Raw genomic sequence first — 24,028 nt, 5'->3', positions numbered from 1 at the left:
AGGCGGCACCCTGCAGGCGGCGGCACCGGGGAACCGAGCGCGGTCGCGCGCAGAAGCCCGACAGGAAATGGAGGCACGGCTTACGAGCGTCACATCCGGTGACGTCAGACGCCAGTTTCAAATCCAGGGCGCGCGCGCTCCTGGACCACAGCGCTCTCCAGAGTCGCCACAGGTCGTTCTAGTCTGTGTGACTGCATTGGTCGCCTGGAGCAGGATGGAAGGCAACGCTGCAGCTGGTGGAGGGGTAAGTGCGCATAGCGCAGACCACCCTCCCCACCCATCCCCACAGCCCAGATCTGAATAGGTGCCCCTTATGTTATTAGGAAAAGGGAATCCCGGCAGAGTCCCCCTCGGGGAAGGACCCGGCAAAAGCCACCTCCAAATCGGTCAGATGTCCGGTGTGCAGAGCAAAGCTGCCAGACACCTATAGCAAGACCCTATGCGGTCCCTGTACCTCCAGGGTCATAGGCGAGGAACAGCCATCTCTCCTTTCCGAAATGAGGTCGCTGATAAGGGAAGAGATTCAGGCCTCTACAGCCCGGCGTCCGTCCCCCAGCCCTGGGCCAAGTCGCAAGCGTCCAAGGTGGGAACCAGACCCAGTATCAGAAGCGAGCCCTAGCGAGGAATCCGATTTCCGGGACTCAGACCAGGAGGAAGAAGGCAAGATCCTGGGGGATAGACAGGATCAGAGCAGGAAGTACCTATTCAGACTGGAGGATACGGACGAGCTGGTACACACGGTCAGAAATACTATGCAGATGGAAGAAGTCCCTAAGCCACAGTCCAGACAGGACTTAATGTTTGGAGGACTGGTGTCCCGCAAACAGGTGGTGTTCCCTGTAAGCGAATACGTCAAAGCAATGATCCAGGAGGAGTGGAAGGAAGCAGAGCGTCGGTTGACACTCTCCCGAGACTTTAAAAATAGACTGCCCTTCGATCCCGAGGAAACTCGGGCGTGGGAAGAAGTCCCTAAAATCGACGTCCCAGTCGCCAAAGTTACTAAAAAGACGGCTATCCCATCCGAGGACTCATCAGGTCTTCGAGACCCGATGGATAGAAAGGCGGACGTCTTGTTAAAAAGAGCATGGGAGACGTCGGCGGCCCTGATTAGAGCCAACATAGCAGCCACCTCGGTGGCCAGGTCTATGTTCTTGTGGTTGGGGCAGTTGGAGGAACACCTAACCAACAAGACCCCAAGGTCAGAGATACTAGCATCTCTTCCTCTCTTGAAAACAGCCACGGCGTTCCTGTCGGATACGTCGGCGGAATCAGTAAGGTTTGCGGCCAGAAACAGCTCCCTCTCTAATGCGGCCCGGAGAGCAGTCTGGCTTAGATCCTGGTCGGGGGATAACCCTTCTAAAGCAAAGCTATGTGCCATCCCTTTCTCGGGCCTGAGGGTGTTTGGTCCAGCCTTTGATAATATCCTTGAGCTGGTGTCCGATAAGAATAAGGAATTCCCGGAAGGAAAACCCAGGCGGCCCCAGTCCTTTCGGAGAGGCTCCTTCTTCAGAGAACAGACGGAGTTTAGGGGTCGGGCGAGGTCTAATAGAAGCTCCTACAAAGGCTCCTTCAGCCAAAGTGGGAGGAACAGAGGTCCCCCATTTGCATCAACATCTAGATCGAGGAGACAATGACGCCATAGGCATTGGGGGGAGACTTCGCTACTTTGCAGCAAACTGGTCCCGAGTCACCAACAATCAGTGGGTCCTCAGAACCATCAGGGAAGGCTACAGGATAGAGCTCTATTCTCCTCCCCCCCCGACAGATATATTGCCCCCACCGTCGTCCGGGAGGACTCCGCAATGTGGTCGGATCTTCAGGACATGTTAGACTCAGGGGTCATAATACCAGTTTCACCGTCAGAAAGAGGGAGAGGGCACTACTCTTCCCTGTTTGCAATCACAAAGAAATCCGGCAAGGCCCGCACCATCATAAACCTGAAGCCACTAAATACTTGGGTCAGATACAGGAGGTTCCGGATGGAATCAATCCGATCCGCAATTCCCCTAATAGACAGGGACGCAGTTATGTGCACCCTAGACCTAAAAAAGGCATACTATCAGGTTCCTATCCATCCCTCATCCCAAAGCCTACTAAGGTTCGCGATCAGCTCACCAGCCCGGGCCTGCCATTTCCAGTTCCAGGGTCTTCCATTCGGGTTGGCCTCAGCTCCCAGGATCTTTACGAAACTGGTGGTAGAGGTGGTGGCCTACCTGAGAGATCAGGGTATTGTGATTGTTCCGTACCTGGACGACTTCTTACTGGTGGCAAGATCCAAAGAAGCGCTCATCCGAGACAGGATCCGAACAACTACCGTAATGGAGTTCCTGGGCTGGGTGATCAACTGGGAGAAGTCGGACCTCACACCAGACACCAGAAAGGTATTCCTGGGAGTCCTCCTAGACTCAGCCGACAGAATATCCTGGCTACCCGAGCAGAAGCAGAAGTCCATTCAGGCCAGAACCAGAGGCCTGTTGAAGCGTCAATGCTCCATAAGGGAAGCAATGGAGTTCCTGGGCCTCATGACGGCCTGCATCCAGTGCGTCCGATGGGCCCAATTCCACTCGCGATTGTTACAAAGAGAAATCCTCGCAAGGTGGGACAGGAGTCAGGCGTCGCTAGACAAACCCCTAAGGCTCTCAGGACGAGTAAAGGAGTCCCTTCGCTGGTGGTCACAGTCCAGGAACCTTCAGGTGGGCGTGCATTGGACAACCTCTCCATACGTGGTAGTCACCACAGACGCAAGTGCATGGGGATGGGGAGCCCACATAGAAGGGAAGATCTTCCAGGGGAAGTGGCCAGCAAGCATCAAGGCCAGATCCTCCAATTTCAAGGAACTCTTCGCGGTCTGGGAAGCGTTGCGGAGAAACCGGTCGGTACTAAAGAGTCGTCATGTCCGCATATTATCCGACAATACAACGACAGTGGCATTCCTGAAACACCAGGGAGGAACCAGACATCAACCACTACAGGCACTGGCGGAAAAGATATTCACGTGGGCAGAACGAACAGTCCGATCCGTGACCGCGGTACATCTAGAGGGTTCCCAAAACGAAGTGGCAGACTACCTGAGCAGACAACATATCCACCCGACAGAGTGGGAATTGAACGTAGAAATCTTCGACCAGCTTTGTCAGCGCTGGGGGACCCCCAGTATAGATCTCTTCGCAAGCCGGAAGAACTCGAAGGTTCCCAGATTCTACTCCCTAAATCCGATGGACCACCCAGAAGGCGTAGACGCCCTGAGTCAGACTTGGGGAGAATCCCTCTCTTATGCGTTCCCACCACTGGCCCTCATACCGGCAGTGCTCAGGAAGATACGCGAGGACCACGCAAGAGTGATATTGATAGTGCCATACTGGCCGAGGAGAAGCTGGTTTCCCCTTCTAGGAGCCATGGCAGTAGAAGATCCAGTCGAACTGCCCCTGTGGGAGAACATTATCCACCAGGGCCCGATCCACCACCCGTACCCAGCAAGACTCCATCTATCGGCTTGGATCCTGAGAGGGACATCCTGAAGGCAAAAGGATTGTCGGAGCAGGTCATATCCACCCTACAGGCCAGCAGGAAGCCGGTGACGTCGGCAATTTATCGGAAGATATGGAAAAGATTCTGTCTGGAGGGTGGCAGGTCCGAGCTCGTGGCAGGCACCCCTGATCTCCCTAACATACTAGGGTTCCTGCAGGCAGGTTTTAATAAAGGCCTCAAGCCCAGCACTCTAAAAGTCCAGGTTTCAGCCTTGAGCGCCTTCTTCGATTACCAGTTAGCTGCACATCCCTGGGTGATAAGGTTTATAAAAGCCACACAGCGCCTGCGCTCCACGATTAGGCAGCTCACCCCGCCATGGGACCTGGGCCTGGTACTTCGGTTCCTCTGCTCGGACACTTTCGCCCTTAGTGAGAAGATAGCCATCCCTGCTCTCACTCGTAAAACGGCCTTCCTAGTAGCCATTACCACGGCCAAAAGAATAGGGGAGATCCAGGCCCTATCCACTAAGGACCCATACCTCCAGATAAGAGAGGACCGTATAATCCTAAGGTTAGACCCGGCATTTACCCCGAAGGTAGCCTCTACAAGAAATCTGAACCAGGAGGTAGTGTTACCCTCTTTCTACGATAATCCCCGAAATGAGAAGGAGCGGCGGCTCCACTCGCTAGACGTGAGGCGCGCAGTTATAGAATACCTAGAGGCCACCAATAGTTGGCGTGTCGACCCGAACCTGTTCGTCCTCTTTGGAGGTAGGAATAAAGGGAAGAAGGCCTCTAAGGCGTCCATCGCGCGTTGGATTACCTCAGTAATCTCGGATGCCTACCAGGCCGAAGGCGCCAGCCCGCCAGATTCCTTAAAAGCCCACTCTACGAGGGCGGTATCGGCCTCATGGGCCGAGCGGGCGGGGGCGTCAGTTGATCAGATCTGTCAAGCGGCAACCTGGGCTAGTCTTAATACATTCTGCAAACACTACAAACTAGATGTGTTTAATACCTATTTTCCAGGACGTCCACCTGACAGCACCATGGAGAGTACCAAAGCACCTCCTCAGGGTGGGATTACCGCCTGGAGAACTTTTCTCCCAAATGCGGTTTGTTGACCAGCTAAGGCCTCTTTCATACATCAGGTTTTCGCCGTCAGGCGCGATCCGGCGCTTTTGACAAAAACCGGATCCGGCGAAATGCAATGCCGGATCCGGTTCCCCCCCATTGACTTGCATTTGCGCCGGATGGCCATGCGTTTCATCCGGTTTTCGCCGGATCCGGCAATGTGTCGCTATCCGGCGTCTGGAAAAAAACGGCTACTGTAACGTTTTTTGTCTCCGGCGAAAAAGCCGGGCACGCCGGATCCGGCGCGTCCGGCTTTTTCACACAATGAAAGCCTATGAGCGCCGCAATGCGCCGGATCCGGCGACAGCCGGATCCGTTTTTTTTGGTCTGAGCATGCTCAGTAGCTCTGCCCACAAGACACATATATAAAAGCAAGACAGTGGGACCCTCAGCCACACCCAACATGCCACCCAAGACAGCAACCAGGCGCAGGAGACCACTGCAGCACCATCAGCACCACCACCACGCCAAATGGAGCAGCAAATGGAACATGCTGAGGAGGGGAGTCCAGCAGCAGATGAGAGACGGTAATTATCAAATCCCCCATTCCTCCAAACTAGGGCCATGGAATATCAAGATATTCATTGGCCCTTTGTTTCTCTTTATTCAACAGCCGCCCAAGAGATGCAGCAGCAGCAGCACTGGCAGCAGCAACAGCAGCAGCAATACCCACAGCCATGGAGTCTGGCCATCAACAGGACAGCACATCTTCTTCTGGGAGCCCTCCCTCGCATCGTCAGCGTTTGACGGTAAGTTTTTATTTCCAAAATCCATCATCTCTGGAATATATGTCTATTCATTGCCTTTTATTTCAAAACAGGAATCACAAGCTGAAGAGGAGCTCCCAGAAGAAGAAGGAAGGGGTGGACAGACACCTGGAATGGGCTCACAATTGGTAAGATTTTGTCATCAAACGCAGAAACACAACATCACACTACACACAACACATAGAAAACAATGTTCTGCAGACCACACACAGCAAACAAATGCCTACATCCAAAGACATAACATTTTTTGTTTTCTTCTCTAGTCTTCCCAATCTGGTGCTCGGCCAAGAGGTCCTCGCAGTGCCTCCCAGGGTCGTCGGCGACAGCAACGCGGCGGTCACCAGCGTGTAAGTATAAATATTTTTGCTTTGTTTTTTTGCACTTTTTATTTCATTTCTTTTGTGGAGGCTAATTATGTTATTTTTGTCTTTTTCTTTAACAGCCTTCACAGCGTGCTCCCGACTCTGACGGTGAGGATGGAGGGATTGATGTGGACCACCTCATCGATCTCGTCAGAGAAAGGGAGCCGCTCTGGAATATGGCTGACCGCCGCCACGCTGACCTGATCGTTACCCGACGACTCTGGGAAGAAATCTGTTCGCTCCTTGTGGACCGCTGGGAGGACCTCGAAGCTCGGGCCCAGATTAAAGAGCGTAAGTATATACAGTACCGGTTGCTTGATGTAAACCAGTGTTTCCCGAACTCCAGTCCTCGTGGTCCCCACGGATCATGTGTTCAGGATTTCTATTTACTATGGAAATCCTGAAAACATGACCCCTGGGGACCATGAGGACTGGAGTTTGGGAAACACTGATGTTGTATACTAACCACTTTGTCCTTTCTCGTTTCAGGGGAGAGAATTGTGAAGCGGTGGCGGTCTGTGAGGGATCGTTTCAAGAAGGAGTTCAATAAAGAGATGCGGGCCCCGAGTGGATCTGGAGGACGCAGGAGCAAGTACAAGTACGCACGAGCCCTGTCGTTCCTCCGGGATACAATGGTCACCAGAAGGTAAATATTACACACCACATGTGAAAAAAAATGTTTAGATGTAACTTTTTTTTTTTCAGCCAGGGCCATACCATGTCAGTATTTTAATTGTTTTTTTTTCTCTTTATTCCACAGCACGGTGAGCAGCACTCGGGAGCCGGCACGATTGGACCCTTCTGAGGCGATCCCTGAGGAGACCGGCACCGAGGGACACTTCGACCGCCCCGGTACATCTGCACCTTCCCAGCCTTCCCACACATTCGACCCATCTGTCCCATCCACCAGCACAGGAGCATCGTGGCCGCCTACATTACATGAAGCTGCTGGTGAGGAGATCGCTTTCCCTTTACCCCACCCTTCAGCCCCTGCCACCTCTAGTACACCTGCGGGTACTGGGCGGCAGCGGCAGAGGGGTCAGGAAAAGACTTATGCGCCAGAGTTCTTGCATCTGAATGCATCTTTCCAGCACTGTTTAAAAGTCTTGTCAGAGCAAATCTCCGCAGGCTATCAGCAGATCAACTCCAGCATTCTGGAGGTGAAGACACTTCTGCAAACCATGCATTCAGAAGCAAGATCTTCGCCAAACCACACCTTTTTCAGGTCTGTTGTGGAGCGCATGGAAACGCTATCTCCTACCCAGCAGATGCATGTAATGCATTCATGCCACGCTGCTCTCCAGCAAGTTACCTCCCAACCTCCTCCTCCCACCACAGTAGTTCCTCCACCTGCACCCCCTCCAGCCACTTTCCATCCTCCCCCTCCTTTTACATCTGCACCCCCTCCAGCCACTTTCCATCCTCCCCCTCCTATTACATACCAGCAACCTCCCCAGTACCAGCAACCTCCCCAGTACCAGCAACCTCCCCAGTACCAGACATCTCCCCAGTACCAGACATCTCCCCACTTCCAGCAACCTGCCCCGTACCAAACTCCTTCCCCATACAACTTGCCATCAACATCATCTGCTCCTACAGTCCCTGCCCAACCCTCCACTCCACCGCCCACCACCTCTTCTGCCTCCCACATGTCCACCCATTCTGTAGCTTTTTCCACACCATCACCTCTAACTGTTCCTTCCCCACCACGATCCCAATCCTCTCTCCACACTCCCAGTGTCGAAGTGTCCCGCAGCCCCTCCAGCAGTATTTCCACCCCACACTACACAGATTTATGATGTGTTTTGTAATAAAAATGCCCAGTTGGTTTCAAACCTTTATTAAAAAAGTTTTTTTAACTTTAAAAACAGTTTACAAAAAAAAAATATTTTAAATAAAAGTTAAATTATTGTTTACACTGGTTGTCTGTCATTTCTTTCTGCGGCGAAATATGTTTAAAAAAAAGGTTAAATACAGGGTATTTAAAAGGTAAAAAGGTTCTCAAAACCAGGTATATAACTGTGGGTAAATTTTAGCTTTTTGCCACAGTTGTGTTCCTGGTTGTGTTTGAAGCAAAGTATTTCACCTAAAAAGTTGTGTTTATTGTTGGTGATTTCCTAACAATGTACACAACTTTTGTTAAAAGGTGAAATACTTTGCATAAAACACAACCAGGTACACACCTGTGGCCTAAAGGTAAAAATAGTAAGACCATGACAAGATAGCCAACTTTGGTTGGCAAAGGTATATACTGTTGGTACAGAAGGTACACAAGTTTGGTTGGGCACAAATCTTTCACACTCTGTCATCCTGCCAGTGTACTCTGCCTTGAGGTGACTTAAAGTATTGTGCAAAATTGTCCCTCATTACTGAAACCGTCACAGAACTTCTAGTGGTAATGTCATGGTAATCTTGCAAGGTGGTTTCTTCAGAGGTGTCCTCAATGGAAATGGGTTCCTTGCAGATAACAAAATTGTAGAGTACCACGCACGCTTTGATCACCTCGTCCACAGTTTCTGTCTTGAGGTTGATCGCAGTCAATAGGACCCGCCATTTGGCTGTCAGAATACCAAAGGTACATTCAACCATTCTTCTTGCTCTTGTGAGGCGGTAATTAAAAATGCGTTTTGTTCTTGTCAATCCTCTGCTAGAGTACGGTTTCAAAAGGTGTTCTGACAGCTGGAAGGCTTCATCCCCTACACAGACAAATGGCATAGGTGGACCAGATGTTTGCGGCAGCGGTCTAGGTGGTGGGAACTGGAAGGTGTTTCCATACAGTTTACGCCCCATGGCAGACAGTTTGAAAACTTGAGAGTCATTGGAGCGGCCATAGGCCCCAATATCAACCGCAATAAATTTGTATTCTGCGTCAGCGATGGCCATGAGGACAATTGAAAAATATTTCTTGTAATTGAAATATTCCGATCCGGCTGGCTTTACAATGCGGATATGTTTCCCGTCCACAGCGCCCAAGCAGTTGGGAAACTGACATATCTGTTGAAACTTTTCTGAAATTTCAATCCACCTCTCTGTTGTGGGCTCTGGTAAAAACTCTTCAGCTAAGGAGTCCCACAGTGCACGGCATGTGTACTTCACAATTCCAGATATGGTGGAAATCCCGAGTCTGTACTGGAAATGCAGTGACGAAAGGGATTCTCCAGTTGCAAGAAATCTGTGGGGAATTAAAAAACAATCAATTAGTTTTAAATCACAGCTGTGATAAAACACTCCGGGATCGCCTTTGTTGGGGTCAAAGTTCACGTGCGTTCCGCATGAAACTCAGGCGCAGAGCTGGGATTCGGGTGTAACTGACCCTGGGTCAGGTTTATTAATAGTGAAAGCAATGCAAAAGGAAATAAAACATAAAACAAATCCTTGCCTGTCCGGCACTAACTAAACAATGGACAACCTAACTACCAACTGGCGGGCTTCTCCCGTCCAGCCAAACCACAGTTGCAGTGGGCACTGCTTCCACTCACGTGTGTCTCTCACACAGACAAGCTCTCTGTGTTCCCAGGCTGAGACACTCACACAACCACCTGGCATCCTTTTATATCCACCTCCCATTATCCATTAGTAAGCAGGTGCGATACTGACCAGACTAGGCCACATAGGAAAGGAATCTGGGCGAGATATACCTGCCCTCATCCACTATTCCCACATGATTCTCACATATCCCCCCCTCTGCTCAGACCACTCCGGTCGAGCAATGACACCTGCCAAACAGTGCACTCGGGACAGGGCATCTGCATTCCCCATCTCTACCCCTGGGCGGTGCTCCACCGTAAAAGTGTAGGCCTGCAGGGCAAGGAACCACCGGGTCACCCGGCTATTCCGTTCCTTGTTCAAGTGCATCCACTTGAGAGGGGCATGGTCAGTGATCAGCCTGAACTTTCGGCCCACCAGGTAATATTTGAGGGCCTCTAGAGCCCACTTAATGGCGAGGCACTCTTTTTCCACGACTGCATACCTTTGCTCGTGTTTATTCAGCTTCCTGCTGAGATAGAGGACTGGGTGTTCCACTCCGTCCCTCACTTGTGAGAGTACGGCCCCGATACCGGTATCAGAGGCATCCGTTTGTACCACAAACTCACTGCAGAAGTCCGGAGTCACCAGTACGGGCTGAGAGCAAAGTGCCCGTTTTAGGCCATGGAAGGCTTCTTCAGCCGCTAAACTCCATTTAATCATGATGGAGTCTTTCCCTTTTGTAAGATCCGTCAGGGGGGTAGCGATGGCTGCAAAATTGGGTATGAACCGGCGATAATAGCCGGCGATCCCCAGGAAGGCTTGCACCTGCTTCTTGTTGACAGGTTGTGGCCAGTCCTGAACCGCCTGAATCTTATCAACCTGGGGTTTAACAACACCCCTCCCAATTACATACCCCAAATACCGGGCTTCTTCTAGCCCGACGTGACATTTCTTGGGGTTCGCGGTTAGACCTGCCCCCCACAGGTCGTCAATCACAGCTTGTACTTTCTGGGGATGAGTCTCCCAGTCCAAGCTGTAAATGACAATGTCGTCCAAATAGGCCGAAGCGTACCGCCTATGTGGCCTCAGGACTCGATCCATCAGTCTCTGGAAGGTCGCTGGTGCTCCGTGCAGTCCAAACGGCATATACACATACTGAAATAGACCTTCCGGCGTAGCAAATGCCGTCTTTTCTCTGGCAGCCTCCGCCAGAGGGATCTGCCAATACCCCTTTGTTAGGTCTAGGGTCGTAATATACCGGGCTTTTCCTAACCGATCTATTAACTCGTCGACCCGGGGCATAGGGTAGGCATCAAATTTTGAGACCGCATTCAGTTTCCTGAAGTCATTGCAGAACCGGATTGTGCCGTCCGGTTTAGGAATTAACACAATCGGGCTGGACCAAGCACTGTGCGATTCCTCAATGACACCTAACTCTAACATTGACTTCACTTCTCGGGAAACGGCTTCACGGCGCGCTTCCGGGATTCTGTAGGGTTTCACGTGAACAGTGACACCAGGTTCCGTTACGATGTCATGTTTCATTAGCGTAGTCTGCCCGGGTTTTTCTGAGAAAAATTTTTGGTTGTGAAGTAAAAACTGCCTGACCTCAGTCTTTTGCCGCTCCGAGAGAGTCTCTGCAACCCGTACCTCCGGTACGGTATGTGAGCAGACGGGACGGGCCAGCTCCGCTGACAAGGCAGACAGATCCTTCCAGGGCTTTATCAGATTTACATGATAAATCTGTTCAGGTTTCCGTTTACCTGCCTGGTATACTTTGTAATTTACTTCACCAACTCTTTCCTTGATCTCAAAGGGGCCCTGCCACTTTGCCAGGAACTTACTGTCCACCGTGGGGACCAGGATCAACACCCTATCTCCGGGTGCAAACGTACGGATCTTGGCGCCCCTATCATAGATTCTTTTTTGGGTTCCTTGGGCCTGTATCATGTGTTCTTTGACGATAGGCATAACAGCCGCAATACGCTCCTGCATTTGTGTGACGTGATCTATCACTGTTTTAAACGGAGTGATCTGACCCTCCCAGGTTTCTTTTTCAACGTCTAATAGTCCGCGAGGATGTTGGGCGTACAATAACTCGAAAGGCGAGAATCCCGTGGAAGACTGGGGTACTTCCCTGATGGCAAAAAGCAAATACGGAAGTAAATAGTCCCAGTTCTTCCCATCCTTGTCTATCACCTTTCTCAGCATCTGCTTCAGAGTTTTATTGAACCGTTCGACCAACCCGTCTGTTTGAGGGTGATACACGGATGTGCGTAACGGTTCGATTTGTAACAACCGGCAGAGCTCCTTCATTACCCTGGACATAAAGGGGGTCCCCTGGTCGGTGAGTATCTGTTTCGGTATACCGACCTGACTAAACACATGCACCAGTTCCTTGGCAATCGTCTTGGTGGCCGTGTTACGCAAAGGGATGGCCTCTGGGTAACGAGTGGCATAATCCAAGATGACCAGGATATGTTGGTGTCCACGTGCAGACCGGGGAAGGGGCCCAACTAAATCCATCCCAATCCTCTCAAACGGGACTTCAATAATAGGTAGGGGTACCAAAGGGCTACAGAACCGGGGCTTAGGTGCAGAGGCTTGGCAGTCAGGACAAGACTCACAATATACTCGAATATCGTGATGCATGCCTGGCCAAACAAAACAGTGTAATATCCTTTCGGTGGTTTTCTGGACTCCCAGGTGACCTCCCATCACATGTCCGTGGGCCAGGTCCAGCACCTGCCGCCGGTAGGGTTTTGGCACGACTAATAGTTGCACCGTATCTTCCTCCTTTTTCTCTATCTGATAGAGTAAATCATTCTCCAGAACCATGTAAGGATATGCCAGCCTAGAGCCAGGTTCTACGGGTACCCGATTTATCACTTTTGCATTTGTCCTAGCCTGAGAAAGGGTAGGATCCTTTATTTGCTCGCTTTGGAAGTCATCTTTCTGAACTTCTAAATCCGGCAAACGGGCAGGTGGACGGCTGTCGGCCTCCTCCTCTTCCCCGGTCTCCTCCGTATCACCCGCCATGACTGAAAACGGGAACTGCAGGTCATTTCCCGCATACTCTTCCCCAGAGTCTTCCGGGGAGACCTCTTCCAGGGGTTCGGGACCCACACGCGCCCTGGGAGAAGAATCATGTACACTATTACCCGGGGGTATCAACTGATTCTCCCACAATTGCCAGAAGTGGGGAAAATCCCGGCCCAGGATAACATCATGCAATAACGCCGGGACGAGTCCCACTTTATGTTGCACAGACCCATAGGAAGTAGTAATGCATATGACCGTGGTGAGGTACGAACAGGTGTCTCCATGCACACACGTTACAGAAAATTTGTCTGATGGTCCAGTCGGGGCTGACACCAGACTGGCCTTCACCAGAGTCACCACACTTCCCGAGTCTAACAATGCCACCACATTTTTGCCATCAACAGTTAAATCACACAAGTGTTTTTCCACATCCTTTTGACCGGCATTCACACTCACTACCCGTGCAACCATAGACATGCGGTTTTTAGAGTCTGTGACGTCGCACTGCATGGGTTCAGTAGTGACCGGACAGTTCGCAGCAATATGTCCCATCTCTTGGCAGCGGAAACACCTAACAGGCCCCTTGCTTAGACCATAGTTAGTTACTCTCGGCCTCGCAGTGCGGGCAGTCCCGTTTTCCTCCCCCACTGTCTTAGGGATTTTTCCATCTCCCCTACTCCCTGGAACAGTCTTACCGGTTCCACGTGGAGACGATGAAGAACGAGGTGAGGTAGCGTCGTCTCGGAGTCCTTCCGCCACGGAGTAACGTTCAACCAGATCCACCAGTTGATCTGCCGTTGTAGGATTTCCATGGCTTACCCACTTCCTCAGGGATGGCGGTAGAGCTCTCAGGTACTTGTCCATGACGACTCTCTGGATTATCTCTGGCGCTGTCAACACCTCGGGTTGTAGCCACTTCTTCGTCATGTGGATCAGGTCGAACATCTGGGACCGCGGTGGTTTATCCGGCTGTTAAGTCCATTGATGCACTCTCTGTGCACGGACAGCGGTCGTCACTCCCAGCCGGGCCAAGATCTCGGATTTCAATTTGTCAAAGTCCTGCGCAGCTTCAGGTTCCAAGTCATAATACGCCTTTTGGGCCTCACCGGAAAGAAACGGGGCAATCAGGCCGGCCCATCGTGCCTTCGGCCATTTTTCTCTCACCGCCGTCCGTTCAAACGTGGTCAGGTATGCCTCGACGTCATCTTCGGTCGTCATCTTCTGCCAGTACCGACTCACGTGAATCACTCTCGACTCGGCTTCCAGATTAACCTCCTGTAGGCTTGCCAGGCGCTGCGCCACCTGCTGGAGAAGCGAACGATCGGTAGCTGTCATGTCCACCAACTCCTTCAGCTGGGCCATCATCACCCGATTAGCTTCTTGCTGGAGGGCGGTGGACTGTACCAGCGCTTTCACCACGTCCTCCATGCTCATGCTTGCAACGTGATGCCCGCGTTCTCCACCACAATGTGATAAAACACTCCGGGATCGGCTTTGTTGGGGTCAAAGGTCACGTGCGTTCCGCATGAAACTCAGGCGCAGAGCTGGGATTCGGGTGTAACTGACCCTGGGTCAGGATTATTAATAGTGAAAGCAATGCAAAAGGAAATAAAACATAAAACAAATCCTTGCCTGTCCGACACTAACTAAACAATGGACAACCTAACTACCAACTGGCGGGCTTCTCCCGTCCAGCCAAACCACAGTTGCAGTGGGCACTGCTTTCACTTACGTGTGTCTCTCACACAGACAGGCTCTCTGTGTTCCCAGGCTGAGACACTCACACAACCACCTGGCATCCTTTTATATCCACCTCCCATTATTCATTAGTAAGCAGGTGCGATACTGACCAGACTAGGCCACATAGGAAAGGAATCTGGGCGAGATATACCTGCCCTCATCCACTATTCCCACATGATTCTTACACAGCATTACATACCAAAACTCAGCTCTAACACTTGGAGATGCAAACTACCACCAACAAGATTGCAGTGAAAGTGTGCTCTGATGCGATCACATCCAATAAATGTGGCTTACCTTAAAGTCACCATCAGACGCTCTGCGGGTGAAACAGAGAAGCGGCAATAGGTGTCCGCTTTTCTTATGAGGTGTGCAATGCGCTCCACCAAGTAATCAAAATTCTCCATTTTCATCCGAACATATCCAAAAAATGTATCCGGGTTTCGTTGAAGGTCCATGCAGAGTGTAGAATAGACCCCACGCGTCATTCTCTTGGCTGTGATGGGGTGGATCCACAAACGTCGTCTACGATGCCTGATGCGCTGCTGTCTCGCTCTCTCCTTCTCCAGAACAATCACCCTCAAACGATTCGCCTCCGCTGTAAAATCCGCCAAATTCTTCAAAATATTTCCAATGACAACATCCATCTTCGCCAGTAACTTGCTCTTCTCTCCAACCTGCACTTTCTCCTCTACAACCTGTCAAAGAAGGGCTGTAGGAACACGCTATATATAGTTTTCCAGTAGCCAATCCCGTTCGGAAGGCCACAAGGGGTGTTTTTAAAAACCGGATCCGGCGTAATCCGTCGAAAAACGGATCGAAAAACGGATGAACCGGATGAGACGGATCCGGTTTTGTCTGTCAAGAACAAGATGGATCCGGCAGAAAAACGGATCCGTCACATCAGGTTTTACGAAATATTTGCCGGATCCGGCGCTCCGGCACGACGCCGGATCGCACCTGACGCCGAAAACCTGATGTGTGAAAGTAGCCTTAGACCTACCGGTAATGATGTTTCCAGGAGTCCATCCTGACAGCACGGGTAGTTCCCTCCCGGTTGTGTTATACTGCAATGTATTATGTCATATGCTGTAATATGATCGTTTCATTAAACCGTTTCTAGTATCATCCACCTTGTGGTACTTGTCAAATCACTGAGGGAAAGGGGGTGGGACATGGCCTTTTAACCTCTCGTGTGCTTTCCTGTCCCTGTAAGGAGGAGGAGGACGTCCTCCATGGTGCTGTCAGGATGGACTCCTGGAAACATCATTACCGGTAGGTCTAATACCTATTTTTTGCTTCGTTTTTTATTTTTATTTTTTAAGGGGTTCGCTAAAGGTGTTAACTAATGGGACAGTTTTATAGGGCGGGTCGTTACGGACGCGGCGATACCTAATATGTGTACTTTTATTGTTTTGGGTTTTTTTTATTTTCAAAAAAAGAATTTATTGGGGAATATTTTTTTTTTTTTACTAATTTATTTGGCGATTTTTTTTTAAATTATTTTTACACTTTTTTTTTTTTTTTTTTTTTACTTTATTACATAGTCCCAGGTGGGACATCACTGTCCTGTGACAGATCGCTGATCTGTCACATCACAGATCACTGTGACACATCAGCAATCTGTCACAGGCATTGAAGAAGACTTCCTCTTGCCTGCGCTTTGCAGGCACTGAGGAAGCCAGCTTCATCGAAGGCCCCCGTCGCCATCTTGGATTCGGGGGCCTGGAGGAAAGGAGCCCCCCGCAGCAGCGCTGCACATTGCGCTGCCGTGGGGGGCTCAGGGAAGCACGGAGGGAGCCCCCTCCCTGCCGATGCTTCCCTTTAACTCCCGGTACACCGCGATCATGTTTGATTGCGGTGTGCAAGGGGTTAACGTGTCGGGGGCGGTCCGTGACCGCCCCTGACACATAGTGCCGGGTGTCAGCTGTGATAATCAGCTGACACCCGGCCGCGATCAGCGGCGCTCACCACGTGGGCGCCGCTGATCGCGGTAGACGTACTATCCCGTCCATGGGCATAGGGGCCCGGGTCCCATGGACGGGATAGTACGTCGGATGTCAGGAAGGGGTTAAGGGCATAGTCCCGTATACTGTCCTGCACTCTCTGTTTGCACCCAAATAATCTCATTTTTATCTGTGTTGCAGTGCGGGTATCAAAAGTGTCCTTCAGCCTGGCCAGGATTTGTTGGACAGTCCCTTTATCAGTGTCGGCCCGGACTTCACTTCCCTCTGGGCCGCACCAGTTATCTGGCCAATGAGGATATGGACTTTTTGGCTTTCTGACAGGGGGTTCACTTGGAACAAACTACAGAGTCTTTCTTTAAAATCGCTCAGGGTGTGCGCCTCCCCTGAGTACTGAGGTAACCGGGCCGCTCCTGGTATATATGGCATTGATAGCGGCATTATGGAGGCTGCGACCGCCGCTGAATCTTCACCCGCGTTGGGCATTTTCTTCCTGCTTTTTCACTAACGTCAGAGCGCGGGCAGGGGCTTCACGTCACGATTTCTGGCTCCTTCCACAATTGCACGCCCCTCTCTGCTCGCACGTGCTGTGTGACGCAGTTATGGCGGTTATTTGAAAGGTCAGTAAAGTCTTTAGCACACAATTTAATAAAGTCAATGGCGCACAGTACCCAGCTTTGCTAGGCTCTCTAAATCCTGTTCGTGACGCCAGTTAGAGCGCCCCGCGGGGCCTGGGGGTACTCGGTACCGGGCCCGTCGACTTCCATGGGGGACGGTGTCACGGCGGCAGCGACCCGGTCCGTGGCCCAGAGGCGTCCAGTAATAAAATAGGGGAAAGTTGTGTGGTATTTCTGTGATAATGTTTATAGATGGTGAAATACGTGACGCCACCTGTGGTATTCTGGTCAGAGGTGACCAGCGCTGCGGTGTTGCTTCTCTGGGATGGATGTTGGGCGCAGCTATGATGTTGTAGCTCTCCACAGGTAGGGCTGTAGTCCCAGGGCAAAGATGTTAAATTAATAGTAAAAATGGCTGTAAACGTTGGGGTGCAGATAAATGAGAGGAGGACACAGAGAGGAGCAGTGTCTTTACCTTTTACTGGTAACTGGTTGCAGTCCGGAGTACCACATACAGGTGATGGAATGAGTCCGGCTCGCCTGGAGGCATTCAGGGGATCCACCTTGCCAGGTGGGGATTTAGGACCTTCCTTTCTGCGCTTTGTGTGTGGGTCTCCGCTGTATATAACTATGCTGCAACCCTCTATTCGTGATGGTTTCACTAACCTGCACGGCTGTCAGCGTGAGCCTATTCCACGGGTACCGTTCTCTTCACCGTCGGCCCCGGGCTCCTTATCCGCTGCCGTGCCCTCAGGTGTTCAATGTGCACAGGAACCATCCCCTGTACTTTCAGATTCGGCTATCAGGGTGTACAGCTCCTGTTAGCCTAGGACTCTGATGTCCCTTTTCTCTTTATTAGCGCTTCACTCAGGGGTTTGCTATATGCAGTATTTTAGCTTCCCTAGAGTCTCTCAGTCTCTGCTCTTGTCCTTTCCCTCTTCACAGATAAGCTGCCTGTCTTCATCTCCTCTTAGATCAGCTCCCTGTCTTCATCTGACAGGATCTTCCAGAAAGATCTCTTTACCTCACGTTTTAACTCTCATCTCTCCTCACAGCTCACCGCTGCTTCGTTTCCATGACAACTCCCTCAGCTGATTTCTAGCTGACTCACCAACCCCCTCTGCTGGCCAGAATTTATAAGGCATCTCCCTTTTCTGACTTGCAGCAGGAAATTGTGATCAAATCTATGTTACCTGGCATGGGGTCCCTTTCTGCCTCCAAGCATGACTTCACCTCTTAGAGGGAGGCGATGTCACTGTGACAAGCGGACTCTGGGGTGTCACATGTACACACCCCGGTATGGTCAGAGCCAACTTTCAGATAACCCCAGACTACCCGCTGCCACCAATAATCTGTCTCGGTCGATTGGATACCGTTAAACGGTAGCTATCATGTTGAGGCGTAGTTTGCAGAAAAAAAGGAACAGAACTATTAAACTTTATATTTAATCCAAAGTGAGGCAGCATTTATGAAAAATATACAAAAGATTTTACAAGGGGACAAAACAATACGGTATAAAGAGTTACAGAAAATAAAAGGGATTATCAGGAGAACTGACTGCACCGATCACAGAGACGATTCAGTTTAGCCGAAGGAGAGCGCTCCGATTATGCCGTCAAGATGGGGTCCTTGCATACAGGACATGTAATCATAATTGGGATTGATCTTTTATCAGACCCTGAGTCCCACAAACACTCCCCTTTGATGACCTCACAAGGTCCCGGTTGTGGGCTGTTCTTGGCCCGTCAGAATTTTAGGAAATCCCATTTTATGTGATAGCTCCTCATAGAGCGATCACAGAAGGTCGAGACTGAGGTCATCTTTTCTATCGGGGTTTAACTACGCTTAGAGACCAAACATGGCCGAGCTGCTGGGGGTTCTATGGCCCCTATGGATTTGGGGCATTTTGGTGGGGGGTTATAATGATGAGAATATAGGTGTATGACTGCCCAGTTATCCCGGTGCCGACAATGTACGTCTCATTAATATCGGATGGGTAGAAATTCCGATCTTCCATATTTTCTCCCGGAGACTTACTGTCTGCTGATTTATTGTAAATGCAGTCCAGTAAATTGAAGAAGGTACGAGATCTTCTCTGATCCACTTCAGACCCTAATAATACTGTGGGGACAATGGACGTCCTCCTCAGTCACCCGGACAGAAGAGGCCATGCCATTCTACATAAAGACAGGTGTGATCGCCGGCTCCCAGCTCCTCAGGAAAATGGTTGATGAAAGAAGAAGAGGAGCAGGGACAAGAGGGACCACAAGGATTTCTAATATTTTCTATACAGGAAAGATGTAGATCTCTGTACCGTGTTAGCCAGCAGATAGAATAATATTCAGAATGGAGAGTCCTCAGGCGGCGGCACCCTGGATTCCTCCTGCGGGCACGAAGCGCTGTATCTGTTTGCAGAGCCTGCACCCCTAGCGCTGTTAACCCTTTCCTGTAGCCCTGCTTTATCCAGTCACATTTATCTAATTCCAACCAGATAGACTCGTGCTCCAGCCTCTATATAATACCAGCAGCACAGACTTTGCTACCACCTAAGGATATCGATCACCCTACCGGTATCTTTTGCAGTTTTCTACCAAAAGAAACCAAAAAACCTTTCTGATGAAGGTCCGTTGTTGGACCGGAAACGTTCATACGATATGAGTCTATTTCTGTCTGGATGCTAAATAAAGAATATACTGCTGCTTCATTTTTGAGTGCCAAGTATTTTTGTACATATTTATGGGTTGGAAACCTTACTTGAGCACCAAACAACCTTCCTTTTTCTCTGGAGTGCCGTGTTTTTTTGCCTATAAAATCTGAAGAGTCACATATTTATAACCAACACAGCACAGAAATAACACAATAGGTGAGACAAGTGACGGGAAGCAGAATTGTCATTATGGGAGAGGGAGAAACATAAATATTGGACCAGTTCATAGATAAGGAGTCTGGATGTTTTATTGCCCTCTGATTGGGGTCTCCTAATGTGTTGTGTGATGACCCCAGAAGGTCTTAGGAGCAAATTCCTTAATTGATATAAAAAGACATAAATCCATGCGACAGTCATTCCTGCACTGAGAGTGTCAAAGGTCATCATGAGCTTGTACTCCCAGACTCTTCTCTCTCTCTGAGATGTGAAGTTACCTTTCAATACCAGTAATTTCATATCCACGTTGCTGTGATCAGGGATACAGAAATGTTTTGCCACATGTAGATCCATTTTTTTTTCTCTTATTGTGTGACGATGAGCATTCATTCTTGTTCTAAGCTTTTGCCCGGTCTCCCCCACATACAGACCCCCAGTTGGACATTTAGTACAAATAATTAAGTACACCCCATTAGATGTAATGCAGCTAAAAGTACCTGGGATCTTGTAGTCCTGATGTGAGTTGGGGTCTTTATCTTGTCCGTGGTCATTATAAATGGACAGGTTTTGCATTTTTTTTTCTGGTTGCAAGAAAAGGTTCCTGCAGCTGTAGGAGAGGACAGGGAGCTTCTGACAATGATGCTTCTTAGATTTGGGGGCTGCCTAAAGCACAGCGGTGGGGGGGCTGGAAATATGGATTGTGATCGGGCATCTTTTTGTAGTAAAGGTTGTAATTTCCGTGTATGTGGGGGAGCCAGGCAAAAGCTTAGAACAAGGATGAATTCTCATCGTCACACAATAAGAGAAAAAAGAATGGATCTACCTGTAGCAAAACATTTCTGTATCCCTGATCACAGCAACATGGATATGAAATTACTGGCATTGAAAGGTAACTTCACATCTCAGAGAGAGAGAAGAGTCTGGGAGTACAAGCTCATGATGACCTTTGACACTCTCAGTGCAGGAATGACTGTGTCGCATGGATTTGTCTTTTTATATCAATTAAGGAATTTGCTCCTAACACCGTGTGGGGGCATCACACAACACATTAGGAGACCCCAATCAGAGGGCAATAAAACATCCAGACTCCTTATCTATGAACTGGTCCAATATTTGTTTCTCCCTCTCCCATAATGACAATTCTGCTTCATGTCTCTTGTCTTATCTATTGTGTTATTTCTGTGCTGTGTTGTATATAAATATGTGACTCTTCAGATTTTGTATTAGTCTTTGCCTGGTGAAGAGACCTGAGTAGTCTCGGAAGCTGCAATGTGTTACCATCTTTTCAGTTCGCCATTGAAAGGTATCAACTACTGAGGACTCTCAATCCTGAATATTCTTCTATGACATTCATCACTAGCTATTATTTCTGAATATGTTCTTCTACATACTGTATGATGCAACAGTCTTTAGATTTTAGAGAAGTTATTATTTTTTCCAGCTGCGCCCTCCGCTGTCCTGACGCCTGGAGATGCTGTCACTGTGGAGCTGGGAAGTGAGAAAGTCGTGTTGTGTGAAGTCACCAACTTTTATCCTAAAGATGTTACTATTCGTTGGGTGCGACATGAGAAAGATTCGAGATGCGTGGCCCTGGAGCGAGGAACCTGTACCGGTGACGCCGTCAATAACCCGGACGGGACGTTCAATGTCACCAGTCACCTGACCCTGTATCCCACCCTGCAGGATGCCGGCTACAAATATTCATGTCTGGTGACGCACCGGTCTCTGCACCAGGAGCTGATGACGAACTTCACCCTGACGGTCACAGGTGAGTCCTAAATCCTCCCCAAAATGTAGAAATGTAATGTGTGTCAGGTGTGGGCAGAGGCTCCGGAGACCTCACCAGCATCGGCTTCTGTGGCCGATATTCTAGGTCATCTCCAATAGTAACTGCAAAATGTACAACCTGCAAAATTCCTCTCATAAATAATACGGCACCTTCCTAAAATGAATCTGTCAGGAGATTTTGCTATGTAATCTGACAGAGGCATGATGTAGAGGCCGAGAGCCTGATTCCAGTGATATCACTTTCTGGGCTGCCCGCTGTCATTTTGCTTGAATACTGAGCCTTGAAAACCCCGCCCACATCATTCTGTCACAGCTTTTTATGTATAACCCCGCCCACTCCATTGTGTGGCAGCTTTCTATGTATAACCCCGCCCACACCATTGTTTGGCAGCTTTCTATGTATAACCCCTCCCACTCCATTGTGTGGCAGCTTTCTATGTATAAGCCCGCCCACATCACCATATAAGAGTGGTAGAGCTGATGGTGTCAGGGTTAAATGTATTTAAGGTTCATGTATGTTATAAAAGAGTAACACTCACTGGGGTTGCAGTTACCTTAGACAGGGTTAACTGTAATGGCCGGACCAGTTTGGCAGGGGGAACTGACAAGTGATAGGGCCAGTGAGTGCTGAGCAGTGACAAGTGACAGGCTCAGGACAGAGCTGCTAGGGACAGCATGAGCCCAGAACCTCGGGGCAGTGGATTGATAGAGAACCCCTCCACACGAGTCCCCTTTGCAGGCCTGGGAACCTTGAGATAGACGTCGGGGCCCAGGGGCACACTCCTTCTGCGAAGCTGCAGGAGAAATTGGACTCAAACTCTAAGATGCGGAGTGAGATGAAATCCAGATATACTGCTAGAAAAGGAGAAGATCCCCCTAGAACTAGAAGAGATAGTAAAAGGGATGTCCTACCTATAGCTAGAACCAGGGCTGAAGTTGGGCTAAAGCATATTTTGGTGAGTAGGGGGACACACTGGATACTACATCGTCATCTGCACTATAACTGAAGACCCCCGGACAGTCACCCTCCCCACCAGTCTATACACAGGAGACAGCTCTGTGTGTATAGGGCCTTACAGATTCCTGATTTGCACCAGGCCACATATCCAGATGTAGGTACAAGCGTCCCCAGATGCCTGAAGTCCTCACGCTGTTGATAGATCTTTTGTGTTATTCCTTGTGATTACAGAAAGAAGAAATAATTCTGGAACAATTGTTGGAGCCCTGGTCGGGACGTTACTTGCTACGGTGATCCTCTTCTTTGGGCTCCTTTACCATGAAGTGGTGAAGAAAGGTGAGGCCTAAGATTGGGAGATCAGTGAGGCCTGTGTGGTTGGGGGAGCAGTGGTAGAATGGATTATAACCAGTGGTAAACCTGCCCGATAATCCATCCCAGTATAACCAGTGACCACATCCTGACTGGGAAACCTGCCTGATACCTCCATTCCAGTGTAACCAGGGACCAAGTCCTGAGGTTATATTTTATACAGATGTTCAGTTCAATATGGAGAACTACAGGGGCTTCTCACACAATGAGGATATCATCAGAAAGTGAATTTATTTCAGTTCTCCAATACAGACAGTGACCCTCCTCTATTCTGTAGAGTCATTACACACAGAGTGATCTATCTCACGGGTTTATTTCTGGTAATGATGGTGATTATGGCTTACAGCCAATGAGAACCCAAAAGTCATTATCTCAGTAACATAGAATACTTTATAACACCAACTTGAAAAATGATTGTAAAATCTGAAATGTTGTCCTCCTGAAATGTATGATCAGTAAATGCTCTCAATACTTGGTCGGGGCTGCTTCTGCATCAATTACTGCATCAATGCGGCATGGCGTGGAGGCGATCAGCCTGTGGCACTGCTGAGGGGTTATGGAAGCCCAGGTTGCTTTGATCGCAGCCTTCAGCTCGTCTGCATTGTTAGGTCTGATGTCTCTCATCTTCCTCCTGACAATACTCCATAGATTCTCTATGGGGTTAAGGTCAGGCGAGTTTGCTGCCAATCAAGCCCAGTGATACTGTTGTGTGTACACCAGGTATTGGTACTTTTGGCAGTGTGGACAGGGGCCAAGTCCTGCTGGAGAATGACATTTCCATCTCCATAAAGCTTGTCGGCAGAGGGAAGCATGAAGAGCTCTAGAATGTCCTGGTAGACGGCTGCGCTGACTTTGGTCTTGACCCAGTGGTCCTACACCAGCAGATGACACGGCTCCCCAAACCATCACTGATGGTGGACACTTCACACTAGACCTCCAGCAGCTTGGATTGTGGCCTCTCCACTTTTCCTCCAGACTCTAGGACCACTGAAAACAGTCCGGCTCTTCTCCTTGGCTCAGGGAAGACACTTCTGGCGTTGCCTATTGGTCATGAGTGGCTGACACAAGGAATGTGACACTTGTAGCCCATGTCCTGGACACGTCTGTGTGTGGTGTGAAGCAATCACTCCAGCAGCAGTCCACTCCTTGTGAATCTCCCCCACATTACTGAATGGTCTTCTGTTAACAATCCTTTCCAGGCTGCCGTTATCCCGGTGGCTTGTGCACCTTTTTCTACCACACTTTTTCCTTCCACTCCACTTTCCATTAATATTCTTGGATACAGCACTGGGTGAACAGCCGGCTTCTTTACCAATGACCTTTTGTGGCTTCCCCTCCTTGTGGAGTGTCAGTGACTGCCTTCTGGATATCTGTCAGGTCAGCAGTCTTCCCCATGATTGTGGAGCTACTGAAACAGACTAAGGACCTTTATAAACACTTATGAGCCTGTACAGTGTTTTATTGTGAATTATTCTAATTTACTGAAATAATG

The 24,028-nt window shown here is 49.6% G+C and overlaps 2 protein-coding genes across 2 annotated transcripts in view; both read left to right on the top strand.

Moving 5' to 3' along the window:
* The window catches only part of LOC141077384 (uncharacterized), a 143,312-nt gene that overhangs the window by 33,073 nt on the left and 86,211 nt on the right, over positions 1–24,028 (top strand). Inside the window, exons 3-4 of the mRNA XM_073564284.1 lie at positions 20,863–21,189; positions 22,399–22,503. Coding sequence (XP_073420385.1) covers positions 20,863–21,189; positions 22,399–22,503 — 432 coding nt within the window. The remainder of the gene's footprint in view (positions 1–20,862; positions 21,190–22,398; positions 22,504–24,028) is intronic.
* Positions 1,751–5,563, top strand: LOC141077385 (uncharacterized). Its single transcript, XM_073564285.1, has 2 exons — positions 1,751–5,347; positions 5,419–5,563. Exon 1 carries the CDS (start codon positions 2,486–2,488, stop codon positions 4,586–4,588), a length of 2,103 nt encoding a protein of 700 aa, XP_073420386.1. The 5' UTR covers positions 1,751–2,485; the 3' UTR covers positions 4,589–5,347; positions 5,419–5,563.

Source organism: Dendrobates tinctorius, unplaced genomic scaffold (assembly GCF_039654945.1).
Source record: "Dendrobates tinctorius isolate UK_male_01 unplaced genomic scaffold, ASM3965494v1 ptg000445l, whole genome shotgun sequence".
Taxonomy (NCBI): domain Eukaryota; kingdom Metazoa; phylum Chordata; class Amphibia; order Anura; family Dendrobatidae; genus Dendrobates; species Dendrobates tinctorius.
Note: the sequence above shows the minus strand (reverse complement) of the source record. Positions and strands in the feature narration are given on the sequence as shown.